Source organism: Mus pahari, chromosome 4, assembly GCF_900095145.1.
Source record: "Mus pahari chromosome 4, PAHARI_EIJ_v1.1, whole genome shotgun sequence".
In the NCBI taxonomy this organism is placed as follows: Eukaryota; Metazoa; Chordata; class Mammalia; order Rodentia; family Muridae; genus Mus; species Mus pahari.
In genome coordinates, this window is record NC_034593.1 from 50729657 (window position 1) to 50742221 (window position 12565).

Consider the following 12565-nt stretch of genomic DNA (forward strand, 5'->3'; position numbering starts at 1 on the left):
TGGAGGACGAAAGGATAAGATAGGAAACCTATATATTTACTTGTTTTATAAGTTCATTGGAACAACAAAAAAAAAAGTTAGGCCATAGGTATCCTCTATGGATGGGTAATGTTCTTCCCAAAGCCATGGAATGCTAAACACAAATCGTAGCGCTAGGTGTGGGATACTTCCTATGAATTGTTGAATGGTGGTCAGGGGGGAATTCAAACAATTCAATTCAAGGTCATTGATACTGAGCCTGGTTGCCCGCTTGAACTTGATTAAGACTACTGCTGGAGATATCACATTCTCTGGCCACTACAGAAATGAGGCTGGAGCAGAATTGGAAGATTCTGTCACAATGCCAGAAGGTGTTACACAGGCTACTGGGTAAGAAAAGTCATTAATGGTGCTACTCAGTTCTGAATCCCGAGAGCTGTCATAATGACTTGCTAGGCAAGATGTCTCCACTTATGAAATAGTGCCGACTACTATGGGGATACCAACTGAGGCCTGCTGCACAAGGACACTCACTGTGCCTGGTTCTGTAAACCTAGTCAAGAGCCCATGACTGGAGAGGTCATAGGCCTTATGGATATCCTACGCTTGTTTTAATAAACTGTCATGTTAAATATTCAGTCTCTACCTATATATCGGTGGTACCCAGCCTTCATCAGAGAAACTTGAGAGCAGAGGACAGGGGTTAATGTAGAAACCCATTAAATGCCAAAATGCTGAACATATGTGACCATAGTGTGCTCAGTTCTAAATGGAGCATTTAGGATCACTTCCTTCAAGGCTCAGAGAACATCCTGGAAGAGGGTGTGCAAAGAGGGTGCTTAAAAGCCAGAGAATGGAAGAATCAAAGCAAAAAGGTGACTCCTACGTATGACATAGCTGTCATTCATGAACTCACTGCAGCTGTGGATTGGGGAGTTTATTATGGATTGGGGAGAGGGCCTGTGAAGCCCCCCCCCATCCCTCCCTGAGGGACTATTGGCAATCAACAGTGTTGGAAGAAGTATACTTTCCTTCAGGGGTTTGATCTCCTCTACAGTCTCCCAAGCCATAGGCTGTTGACCAGGTTTGCAGAACCAGACACAATTCTTTCTTGGACAGCATGCCTCACATCAGACACTAATAAGTTCCAATACAGAAAGCTAGCTGGGCATGCCACATGTCTTTAATCCCAGCACTGGGAGATAGAGGCAGGCTACCAGGCAAGAGTACATGTGAAACCTTGTCTCAAAGTAAGTTTTACTATGAAAAATTAAACTTAGTTTCAGATTTTGAGATCTCTGTTAAAGAGAGATTTGTGCTTAATGTACAAATTAATATATAAAATATACTTCTGGCAAGCTGAAAATTGATCCATAGAATTCAAGCCATCAGTTCAAAATGAATAAAAGGGATAGAAAAATTTACACAGAAGCTATCTGGTTTCAAGACTAAAGTACTTCCAGGTCTTAATCCAATGAAGAATATGTCGGTGATAAAGGAGACAGGATTTGATGTTCAGCCTGGAGAGGACGAACCATCCACAACGCCTCAGGCACACCTGGTAGCTTGACAGACACTGCTAACAGTGACACATTAAGGGAGACTGAGCCCATGATTTCCTGGTAAGACCTTTGAACTACTACTGCACAGTAACTACCCCAGAACTTTGGTCTCCTTGTGGAGAACGGCAGACATAATGCAATCCTTCTGCCTTTGCACAAGTGTCACAGCTAAACCTAAGTAGATATATCTTGACAAACAGCTTAAATATTCAAGCCCTTAGAATTTTGAATTAGGTTTTGAGGCAGGAGAGATGGCTCAGCAGTTAAGAGCACTGACTGCTCTTCCAGAGGTCCTGAGTTCAATTCCCAGCAACCACATGGTGGCTCACAACCATCTGTAATGAGATCTGATGCCCTCTTCTGGTGTCTGAAGAGAGCAATAGTGTGGTCATATATATAAAATAAATAATCTTTTTAAAAAGGGAAATTTAAATTAAGTTTTATGGAGGTTCTTTTATTGATGCTTTGTCTAGAAATATTTTATTTTTTATTTTTTAGAAATATTTTAAATATGGGAAATGCTAGTAAAATTAGATCAAATTTCTATATAGTTTTTTTTTCAAAATATATTTTCTCATTCTATAAACTACTTTGTCATAAAATAGTATATCAACATTAGAAAATTTAGGAAATTAAGGAAAACACAAGAAATGAAAGTCATAATCTTATGACATAGACAAAACAATGGCAGCACTGTAATATCTTGTAAAATGTAAAATTTGTATGGATATGAAAATACAAAATATCATTTCTAGTTTGTAAAGTAAAAGGTAGGTTCTGTTCAACATACACTAATGACAACATTGTCTACTCCTTTAAGATAAAGCAGAGGCTGGAAAAACACTTTACTATAGTAATTACATAGAAGTTAAAACGTGATGGAAATGTATGGATTGAGTTTTTAAAACTTTTTTTTAATGTGCATGGTGTTTTGCCTGCATCTGTGCACCCTGTGCATATAGCATCCGAGAGGGAGGAAAAGGGTGTTGGATCCCTTAGAACTGAAGTTACAGGCAGTTGGAAGCCTCCATGTGGTTGCTGGGCCTGAATCCAGATCCTCTGGAAGTGCTACTAACTGGTGAGCCATCTCTAGACCTCAGCCTAACTTTTAAACCATTTAGATCATGTCCATTGTTTCATTTAACCTAAGATAAAAAGGAATATTACAAAATACAGTGCTCACTGTTTACCAATAAACTCACAGTAAATAGCTGTTAGAATAATAATAGTAATAATAATTACACCTAAATTGGAATATGTTAAAAGAGAAAAGTTTAAAGTCATTATGTTCATAGCTATATATTAGATTTGTAACTGCCTTTAGTACATAAACCATAGTTGAGAACAAGGACCTGGTGTGTTCACATTTAAGTTAGTAGTTCTTCTGGATTATCTTTTAAAAGCACTGGCTAGGACTGCCATTTGTTCTCAATAGTCACTTAAACTCTGAAGTATTAACAACAACTGACAACTATTAACCTTTTTCTTTTTCCCCTTTTATTTGTCTCTCATACATCACATTACTACTGCAGTTTCCCACCCTCCCTCCTCCCAGCCCTTCCCACTACCTCCCACCTTCCCCAGATCCACTCCTCCTCCATTTCCCTTCCAAAAAAGTGCAGGCCTCCCAGGGATATCAAAGACAGCATTACAAGCAAGTTACAATTATTACATTACAAGTAATAACAACTAGGCACTTATCCTCATGTCAGGGCTGGACAGGGCAACCCAGTGGGAGGAAAAGGGTCCTAAGAGCAGGCTAGAGTCAGAGACAGCCTTCTCCCACTGAATATCCATAGAATATCAACCTGTACAAACCACAAAATACATGTAGAGGACCTAGCTCAGACCCATACAGGGTCTGTGATTGTTGTTTCAGTCTCTGAGTTCCTGTAAGTTCTGCTTAGTTGGTTCTGTGGGCTGTGTTCTAGTGGTGTCCTAGAACCATCTGGCTCCTATAGCCCCACATCCTCCTTGTGTAGGGTTCCTCTGGCTCTGCCTAGGTATTGGCTATGGGTCTCTGAATCTGCTCCTATCAGTTTTAAGCTCTTAAAATATGGCAGTAAATAAAATTAAAATCCACTTTCTATTTAAGAGTCTAATTTAAAATTCTAATAATAAACATAAAATACTGGAACTCGAGATAGTCACCTGGAAACTTAGTCCAAGGATAACTGTACCTGGACTTTCTGCCTTCAAAGTATAAATGTAATACACACACGCGCGTGCGCGCGCGCGCACACACACACACACACACACACACTGTAGTATGTCCATCTAGAACTTATTCTTTTATAACTATTCTGTCCAGGTGACATACTCAACCTTATGTTTTGAAGTTTGATTATCTGTTAAGTGTGATGGGCATATTGATATACAAATTTGTATAGTTCCATTTCCTTATGTTAAATTCTCAGAACTAAGTACATACATGATAGGCTCACACACACATATACCACCCCACAAACATTTCCCTAAGTATATTTTCTTTTGAAATTGTGAGCAGGAGCCAGTGACTTAACCTTTTACTATTCAGTGTGACAATCACTCTCTACTACATGTTCAACATACATTGCAATTTATTGGTAGTTGTTAAGGATTTCACAATGTGGTTTACTATAACTCATATGGGAATAATTACTCAAAAACTCAAATCATCACCTTAACTCTAAATTTTCATTTGTCTACCTTTATTCTTTTTTTCTTTTTTTTTTAAATTTATTTATTATTATTATTTTCTTTATTTACATTTCAAATGCTATCCTGAAAGTTCCCTATACCTCCCTGCCCCTGCTCCCCTACCCACCCACTCCCACTACTTGGCCCAGGCCTTCCCTTGTGCTGGGTCATATAAAGTTTGCAAGACCAAGGGGCCTCTATTCCCAGTGTCCACCTTTATTCTTAACAAAGACTGATACCAGGTTTTAACTGTTCTGTAAAGTCTAGGGTTTCTTAATGAACCAAAATAGACCCAGTTTTCTATCTTCTAAATATTTTACATCTTATAAGTAAATTTAATTCAAAATTACTAACAACTTGAAAAGGAAAAATTCATTATGTACAGTATATTTTAAGTATGGAAAAGGTTATTTCCTGTTCCCTAGCCAAATCTTTCTCAAGGGTAGTATGCAGGTCAACAAATATAAACCACACTGGTTATTTCTAAACACTGATTTCCTAGCCTGTGGACTCTCTAAGGTAGGACGTTGGAGTCTATGTCCACGTTACCAGCTCCTCAGTTTCACTCAGAATAACCTGAGCACCTACTGCTATGTTTCTGCGTGATAATTTGCAGTAATGGTTTGCCTCAATAGTCTTGAACTTATTTACTTAAGAGACTGTAAGATTAAAATATTTAGCTGTGGTCAATACATTACTCTGAAAACCAGAAAATGCATTAGCATCAGATTCTCCCAAGTGCTGACTGAGGAATGGCTTCTGGTCTTTTATAAGACTTGACTGGCTGACATCAGGCTGCCAACACAGACTGACACTTCAGTCCAGAAGAACCCTCCATAACGGAGTCTTCTTGCCAGAAACTATTCTTGCCACCGGGGCCTCGTGCTTGTAAGACTGAGTTCTCATGGAGAGGCCAACCTAATATATTTATTCCCTAGCAGGTTAGTTTTCTTCACATTAAGTCTGAGGATGATCATAGACTGAAGGCACAAAAGCCACATTTAGTAGGCCAAAGCTTAGTGAAAAGAAATCTGTAGGGCCTTTTATGTGCTTGTGATGAGTTAGGTCTTTTCCTCTCAGTTCCTTTTCAGCTGCAGCTGCCTGTGAAGGCTTAGGCAGGAGTATTTTGAGTTAAAGGCCAACAAGGACTATACAGCAAATAACCTCCCCATCACCCTCCAAAATCAACAATAACAACAAAGCCAAAAATGTATAATCTATAATAAAAACAGGAGTCCATAGAGTATTTGGTTGGAATAAATTTATTTCATCTGTCTGTAAACAAGGTGTTTAATAGTTATGGCATTTTTTTAAATGCATATTAAGTCAGATGAGTTAGACTGTATCCCAGATGTAACAAAGTGCAGGGAAAGAAATGGACAAATCAGCAACAAGATTTGTTTTTAAATCTGTACATTATCCACAATGCCCAAACAATAGAAGCAGATACTAGATAATGTCCCTAAAGTAGTGCCATTCGAAAGAAAATCCATCTCACAATAGCAACAGTTCATTTTAACAATAGTATGGCACAGGATACATATGAAAAAAATACATCACAAGACAGCCAAGTCCACAATAATGCAACTTCATATAAAAACCTAAGCTGCAAATAAAAATTGGTCCTATGAAAAATAAACTGGACACACTCCAGATGGTTATGTCGGGATACCTAATATCCATAATGGCGGCCTTTACATTTTACTCAAGAGTACAGCTGGTGTGCAAAGACAAGACAGCAAGTCTGAGCTACTGCACTGACAGAATGTCCCTGGGAATTTGATCGGTATGGTTACTGTAGTAAGGTCATGGGAGGAAGTGCCTTTGCTCTCCAAGCTGCACGCTTCATGTCCTATAGACACGACAAATTGTCTGTACCAAGTGCAGTCACTGTATTAAAAGTAAAACACTGCAACTCTCAATAGCTCATCAACAGAGGAGGTATTAATTAGGTTAAATAAACCAGGCACTACACAAAAGAGAACGGAGGCAAACCAAACACCTCATGTTGGAAGGGAGGGGATGAGAAAGGCGTGAAGTACAGATGCATGCACTTTTTCCTCCCAACCATGCGCTACAAAAGGAAGACTAAATGAGCCAAGTAAATGCTCAAAAGTGCTGAAAAGACACTGATCAAATTAGAGATTGTACACCGGCACCTTGCTTAATATTAACTTATTTTAGTAATCAGTAGTCCACTAATTGCTAAGACGAAGTGATGCCCAACTTGGCATGCCCCCTTCCCCCAATTTCAAGATATCATGCAAATCATTATTGTGCTGCAATTATGATGCCAGATAAAGGTTGGTTACACACAGTGGTTAACACACAAATGACCCTTTGGGAATCATGACACTAGAAAATAAGGACGGAAAAACTAGCTGCCACCTACAACCTGGTAGCACTGTGACCATAACTAGGGTGGCGATGAAGATGGTTGGTTGGTAGGTAGGTAGGTAGGTAAGTAGATGGGAAGAGGGCTGCTTACACATCAGACCTCTTCAGATATAAAGCAAGTTCATGTGTGTTCTTGTTAACTGTGCCTGCGTGGACACCTTCCTTTCCCATGACTATAACCAATGCTGGAGTACACAAGGAAACAAAACAAAAATGAACACAATTATTTAAGGGGAAGGGGCAGAAAGAAAGACACCTTTCCCCACCAACAGAGGGATACAAAGGAGACACAGGTTCATATCCCATCACCCTGCATTGCTAATAAAATTTCCAGAATGAAGACTTAAGCTTACAGCTAGGAAAATTTAAGAGCAATTTTCCCCTAATACTTAACAGTCTGCCTAGCAGCTAGAACCCAGAGTCTCTCAAGTACTTTGCCATTGAGTACGCCTTCTTATTCAAGCCGCCTCCATGGACCCCTTCTTTTCCCATTACAAAGACCAAGACTGAAAGAAAAAGGAGAAAAGTGTTTCAAAGAAGTGTTAATCAAGAAATCACATAAGTTTAAGCAGATAGATTAATAAGTTAACATTAAGTTAGTTTTCCATGAACTGTTAAACACTGAAATCCATTATGTCTCCAGAATGGAGAGCCTTCAGGCTAGTAAATAAACTAAAAACAGCACACTTCTGGATGCTCATAGAAACCCCACTGTACAATGGCTAAGTCCCATAAAGGGATCAATGAGAGCTAGGAGGAAAGTGACAGTTTACCTTGCATCCTAGGGAAAAAGAGTCTGGCTGATATCACACTATTTGTCTCACACAATATACTTTAAATTTTTTCATATATTTTTACAGACACTCCCCAAATGCAATGTGCATGATAAATACAAGCTATTGTCCTATACGTGTGACTATAAATGAGAGACATGTCTTATTACTTACAGAGGAAAATGAAAACCAAATTTAAACAGAAATGTTACTGCCTGTCAGAAAACTCTACACTAGTGGTATTTGTCTTATATAGAAACTTCCCTTTGCTAATTGTTTCCGGTCTAAAAAAAAAAAAATCACAAAACCCGTTTACTATTTCTAGCATCTAATTTGTGAACTGAACTATATGTACAGGTGTGTGTCAAATATACTTACTGCCACTAGATGTCACCAGTGTTCTTTGGTTAAAAAAGTTTCAATTCATTTGGCTTCAAGTGTTGATGTTTTTTTTTTTTTAAAAAAATGCATATTTGTGTTTTTGTCATGCATATCTACATACTGCATGTGTACCTGGTGTCCTTGGAGTCCAGAAGAGGGCATTGGAGCCCCCGGGACTGTAGCTACACAGTTGTGAGCTGCTGCAGGGTGGGTGCTGGGAACAGAACCTCAGTCATGGCTATTATGCACTAAGACATTTCTCCAGCCCTTCAGCAGATGCATTTTTTTTCAACCCTAGCATCTTATGTATCTAGAAGCAGCAAGAACTTAAGATTTGTCTGTTTTAAAGTTATCTTGTTTTGTGTGACCTCAGACCCACAGCATTAAATTAGAACTCACTGTAGGTGCGTGTGACTTCACATTGTAGAATTGTTCTATGAGCTAACTTTGCTGGATGAGGCAGTTAGACATATACCCATTTTTGTGTCAGTAAGATGTCGGAGAGTAAACATCAATGTCAAAGGTTCTCTACGGAATATTACATTTCCTTATGCCATATTGAAACCAGAACTTTTATTATCAAGTCTGGAAACTGGTACCAGAGTTTGTGGGCCAAGTTCTTAAACTGCGTGTAGTTTCCTACTTTTCAGATTGAAATCTCATTCTTTGGAAGTATTTCAGTAAATGGAACATGTACTCTAAAACTCTGGTCTATCTTTCTCTTCTTCAGAAATGTTCCTGGCAAAAAAATAAAACTATGATTTTTTTTTCCCTTGCTTTCTTTTCTTTTCTGATGAGCAGGGAATTAATTTCAAATCTAAGCAAACATCAAAGGAAAGATCTACAAGTAAAGACTACTTAGACACGAAAATAGCTAAGTGGCTGGAACAGGCTAACAACCATATTTACCACAGTACCGTAACACGCTGGGTCCAGCCACCTTTTCATTGTTAAGTTTACCATATTTACCACAGTATCATAACACACTGGATCCAGGCGCCTTTTCCTTGTTAAGTTTACCAAAGCTGTCGTAATTTAGAGTGGTCAGATGAGGCTGCATATGTACCACTCTAAAGTAGACAGGCTGAAAGCAGTGCCACCTCTCAGTGCTGAGCAGTTCACAAAAACCACCTTAATAGCCATTATGAACTAATTTTCAATTTAAACCATTAAAGAAACCCTAGTTGCAATATGGCATGCAACTTTTAAGCACACGCAAAAAACAGCCTGCTCACCTCTCCCGGCTCTGCCAACAGCAACGTTGTATGTTGGCTCTCCACCTTGACTCTTTGTCCGGATGTCCATTGTGCAGTCACCGTCCACGTATAGACTATCTCTGATCACAGAGCACTTCTTTGCTCCAAGAGTCAAACCGTTGGTAAAGAAGCCTTCCCGGTCTTTCCCTACAATCATATCTATTTCTACTGGCTGGCCACCCAAAACAAAGAAGAAAAAAATCACAGTTAATCAGAATTTGATACAACAAACTGTGTACTAATGTAAAATCAAGATAGCTATTTTTATTATTACCTATTCCTACGTGGTTACATGATTTACACATTAGTTTGCTTTTGCAATGAACAGTGAGGTTTGCTAACTAAAAGCCAGTGTATACCAACCATACAAAGAGTCTCCCTAAATAGTTGGCAGTTGACACTGGGTGCAAACTGAAAATGAGTTATTTATAAACTAAATCAAGTCAGGTGCTACTTGAAGGTGCTTATGTAATTGTAAAGATTCAACTATAAGCTCTTACAACAGCTTGCCTATCATATTCTGCCACATTAATCATGTTGCACCAAATTTAAAGTTGGGTAAGTCGACCCAGATGGGCCTGCTTACATCTCTTTTCAAGCAGCTTGAAATGTCCCAGATAGTATGGACCTCAGTCACCACAGACCGTGGGACATCTCCAAATTCATATTTCCCTCCTACTTTTCTAGCCACCACTCTTTTCTCTCCAACTTGCCTTGCCCTTCCATTCAATAACCACCTTTCCTTCTGGACAAATGCAGAGTGGATTGTGTCTACAGCACTGCGGCAAGCAACAGCAAAATCAGAGAGAAAATGGAGGGGCATCGGTAAAGAAAGTGAGGTAGCCACCAGAGCCAGAAAAGAGAATCTGTTCATTCTAACATTCCATGAATAAGAAGGAAGGCGTCGCCCCCATCAGAACTGCAGAGTCATAGCAGGCCCCAGCCATTTCCAAGCATACTCCCGCAATCTTCTTAAGCCAGACAGCGGGAACTCACACACAAAGACAAGACTGCAGAAAAAAAAGTTAATCACCAAATGTCAATTCGCTATAGGAACTGTGGCCTCCCACATGGGGACAGGAGATCTTAAAGCACTCCTGTCACAGACTGAATCCACACTAATTTGTTAAACCACGTTAAGTAGTAAAATGCTGAGCACCTGTGATATGGGACTTGAATTCTGCTATGTGATGGGGAGTGGGGTGCAAGGAAATTAAGGGAATGGTCCTGTACTTGATACCGGTGTCAAAATCTTAAAAGAAGAACATTGCATAGAAACGAGCATAACAATAAGCAGTGCTGGAGGCTGGTTGACGAATATTCTCCAAATGTGTGGCAACCGAGTCAAAAGCCATCAAGTCACATGAAAATGAAGCACCATGAAGCATAAATCGGTATTAGCTCTTTTACTACCATCACTAAAGAGGGAGTGACTTGGAGAAGTGTCACCCCCCCCCTCCAGCGACTCCCCAGATTTTTTTTTAATCACCCTTAAACCACCCCCTTTTTAGAGCTATGTTGCGTAACTGGGGATAACAGTATATCGATGAATCTCTATAGGTGGAGGAGAGAAATCAATGGCAGTTCGCCATCTTGGAGGAAAAAAAAAAAAAAAAAAACTATAGAGCCACAAGCTGAAGTAGATTCACCATTCCACCTACGTGGTCCGCGTACCTTTCTCTCCTGCCTGGACACCCGCAAGCCTACGCAAAGTCACTCCATTAATTCGTGGGACCCGGCCACTGCCGCCTCCCACATCCCGCGCTCACCACCGAGCCAGATCCAGGGCCAGCCTGCCGCCCAGATTCCCCCCGCCCACACCCGGGGACCCGCACTGCAGCCCGCAGGGCTCCCCGAACGCCGAGGGGCCTCCCGGGGAGACGTCCCCTCCTCCACCCTGGCAGCCGCAAGCCGGGGCGCCGCCGGGGCGAAGAGTCCGGCCGCCCCGCCCCCGCGCGGCCTCGGGCAGCATCCCCAGGCTCAGCCGCTGGTATCGGGGCCCCGGCTGCATCCCCTTCCTCAGCCGGCGGCACCCTTCCCTCCAGCCCTGGCCGCATCCCTTCCTCGCGGGCGGGCGTCCCCTTCTCAGAGGCCCGCCGCACACCTGCCGGCTTGGCGCCCCGGGGCCTCACCGTGATGCTCTGGAAGACGCCCCCGGCCGTGGCTGCCCAGACGTATTTGGCGTCGCAGTAGCCGACAATGGCGGCCTCCTGGCAGCAGCCATCGCACATCAGGTTATCCACGTAGCTCTGCCAACCGGCCATCTTCGAGCCCTTCGCACTGCAGCGGGGACGGCAGGAGCAGAGGCGCAGCAGCGGCGGCGGCGGCGGCGGCGGCGGCGGCGGCGGTGGAGGCGGGGCGGGGGCGGGGAGGAGGCGGCTCTGCGCAGGCACCGACCGCCCCTCTCCGGGGAACTGCGGCGGGCGGGGACAGGACCCGCAGCGGGGAGCGCCGGGCGGCCGCGGCCGCGGGGCTCAGGAGCCGGCGGCGGAGCGACGCTGGCAGCGGGGCTGGCGACGGCCGACTCACACCGCCGCAGCTCCCTCGGCTCTCCGCGGCCCGCGGGATGTGCGCGCGCGTGCGTGCGATCCTTCCGCAGCGCAGCCGGCGAGGGTCCCCGGGAGGGCGGGGGAGCCGAGGCGGGGGCGCGGAGGGATACCGCCGGGGACAATCACGGCCCACACGTGCGGGAGGCGAGTGGGCGTGCGGCTGGGGCGCGGCGGCGGCGGCCTCAGCACAGGCTAGGAGGCGAGGCAGCTTGAGTGGACGCCGTGGGGTGCCGGGGCTCTGGGAGCCCAGCGGCCGCGCTCACTCCTCAAGCGCCCGCTCGGGACGCGGTCTTGACAGCCTCGGTGTCGGGTGGCAGGGTTGCCCTGGTGACGGGATGCGGAGGGTTTACTCTTTGTAGTGGGAGCGGCCCGTGCGGATGCCCCACACTTGGGGAGGTGTCTCTTGGAAGACCTTGGCCAGCTGCGCCTGCATCCTCCTGCAATCAGAGCAGTGGCATCCATCGGAGCGCAGCTCTGTGCTCTTTGTTGCCTCCTTGGAGTACAAGGAACCCCAGATTCAGTGGAGCTTTTGCCCTGAACCCAGTGCATGAGTGTGGCTCAGTCTTCCAGAAATTCTAAACAAAACAGACCCTATGTGCACTTGGTAAGTTACTGTGCGTTAAATACATCCATGAAATACAAAGAATAATCAAGCTGGAAAAGGAGTCATTGGACTAGACCAGTGGTTCTCAAACTTCCTAATGTGACCCCTTAGTACTGTTACTCATGCTGTGCTGACCCCCAACCTTATTTTGTTGCTATTTCATAACTGTTATTCTGTTAGTTTTGAATCATAATGTAAATATCGGATGTGGGGGATATCTGATATGTGATCCCAAAGGGTTTGAGGCCCACAGGTTGAGATCCACTGTACTAGATGGTGAAAATATTTCAGACTCTACATCTGAGGAAGACTTGTACAAGACAGGGTGGGAAATGGTTTAAGAGTCTCTGAACATTCTCCTACATCTTTATTAACTTTATGTGCT

At 43.2% G+C, this 12565-nt stretch overlaps 1 protein-coding gene across 1 annotated transcript; it reads right to left on the bottom strand.

Annotated features, from left to right (window-relative positions):
• Window positions 1-5461: 5461 nt before the first annotated feature.
• Window positions 5462-11614, bottom strand: Pfn2 (profilin 2). The gene is made up of 3 exons (XM_021195810.2): window positions 11160-11614; window positions 9007-9199; window positions 5462-7123 (listed from the first exon to the last, which is right to left on the bottom strand). The coding sequence occupies exons 1-3, from the start codon at window positions 11289-11291 to the stop codon at window positions 7026-7028; spliced, it is 423 nt and encodes a 140-aa protein (XP_021051469.1). The 5' UTR covers window positions 11292-11614; the 3' UTR covers window positions 5462-7025.
• Between the last annotated feature and the right edge of the window lie 951 nt (window positions 11615-12565).